This window comes from Volvox carteri (assembly GCF_000143455.1).
Source record: "Volvox carteri f. nagariensis unplaced genomic scaffold VOLCAscaffold_180, whole genome shotgun sequence".
Taxonomy (NCBI): Eukaryota; Viridiplantae; Chlorophyta; class Chlorophyceae; order Chlamydomonadales; family Volvocaceae; genus Volvox; species Volvox carteri.
The window spans coordinates 31,429-33,243 of NW_003307723.1; the positions used below are offsets into that span (position 1 = coordinate 31,429).

Below are 1,815 nucleotides of genomic sequence, written 5' to 3' on the forward strand. Positions count from 1 at the left end.
CTATCCAGACAGTGAATAACGGCCAACGCGTGTGTCTGGCAAGTAGGGGGTATATGCACTTATATTCATGTATAGCGTTTGCCGTACAGCGCCCAATTGCTCTATAAGCTTTGCAAAAACCCAACCTCCATATCCCGTGCTGCATATGAGCGCTCTTTCGTATGGCGTGTGGATTCTCCAAGTCCACTACGTGCCCCTTTCCTTTCTTTATCTGGCGACGTACCTCCGCCTCTCACTCGTCCAGTTGGGCTCGTCGACACATACACAGACACGGTGACGCAGCAGGGGTGTGGTGGGTTCCATCACTGCCGGACGTACGTATATATGTACGTATGTGTGCCCCTTCCACCCTCTCCACGAGCCAATGGAGTATTGTTGTACGAGCCCCATATGACCACAGGCATGGCATTTTGTTCCTGCCCGCGCGGGCATTCGTTTTCCTGCGAGACCGGATGGCTGTCTGTACGTGCTGGAAACCGACGTACATACATACATATATGTGGACTACAGTGGGAAGTGTTCGTGCATGCTAGTGCCCCCTCTTCCTCCGCCCTCTTGACAAACTCGTCCTCCGTTAATCGATATACTTCTTTTGTGTCCCCGCCAGTTCCTCCTTGCGGGGGGGTGGCCTCCAGGACACTCCAAAAGACGTCGGTGATTTGCTGAGGGGGGGCAGCACTCTCACAGCAGTGCATGCGCCGCGAAGTATATGGGGATGTGTACAGGTGCGGGTGGCAATGGCGACTTGGTACTTGGGCTCTGTGGTGGCCCCTACTGCGAGGCCCCCAGGATTGGAGACTCTGTAATCAGCCCATTTTCATATCACATCACACACAACCCCACCCATATCTTATCTATAAGCAAGCACAGCGAGTGCGTTGTAACTTTGTATTGCCTTTTTAGGCGTTGCATACTGCGTACGAGCCTCACCGATAGCTAGGCTGGACCTACTGTTGCTGTACCCACCACCGCTGCTTGACGCCAGCTGAGCATCCGCCGGGGCCCTGGTGACAGCGCTGATGGGCGTTGCTACTACTCGGCAGGGGCTACGAGCCTTGGCCAGCGTGCTACGATGTATGCCCATGTTGCGCGAGAGATGACGGCGAGGGAAGCGGCAGGTGGCGCAGTGGAGGAGCGTGTGCCTGCTAACTCCCGTGCAGCCCGTTCGGACACTCACGTCCACGGCATGGACACCGGTCTTGGGGTTCGGTGTCGGTCCTTTGGGCTGTGACAAAAACGAGGGGGGGTCCTAGGGTGTCATAGGGCATTATGGATCCTCTGCTTCGACACAAAGGAACTAACATAAAACATTACCCGCCGATGCTTCTTCAGCAGCACACACACACACACACACACACACACACACACACACACACACACACACACACACACACACACACACACACACACCGCGACAAACCTCGACCGCCTTTCCAACCCCCACACCCCCACCGCAGCAACCCCCTCCCTTTCACGACCACTCTCCTCCTCATCCCGCCTCCCCCTCCTGCCGCTACTGCTACTGCTACTGGTACTGCTGACGCGGCTGCTTCCCACACACACATTCCCTTTCCCATCGGTCCTTTCCTCCGAACTCTAGTTCCACTGCACTCGCACCTAACACGTTCACACACACACACACACACACACACACAACGTAACTCATCCCCATCACCACCACCACCAACAACAATCTCGGCCCACCGCGGTGGGGTTTGGCCAACGGTTGCCTGCCAGCATCTTTCACCTCTTTCCATGCCCAACTCCTCCCCCATCATCGTGCGCCTCCACTGCTCTTTGACCACCCCACCCCCC

General features: G+C 56.3%; 1 protein-coding gene across 1 annotated transcript in view; it reads left to right on the plus strand.

The window, feature by feature from the left end:
• Positions 1-1,231, plus strand: part of VOLCADRAFT_100859 (uncharacterized protein) — a gene marked incomplete at both ends in the record, with an annotated part of 32,225 nt that extends 30,994 nt beyond the window's left edge. The window contains one exon of the mRNA XM_002959361.1: positions 986-1,231. Coding sequence (XP_002959407.1) covers positions 986-1,231 — 246 coding nt within the window. The remainder of the gene's footprint in view (positions 1-985) is intronic.
• Between the last annotated feature and the right edge of the window lie 584 nt (positions 1,232-1,815).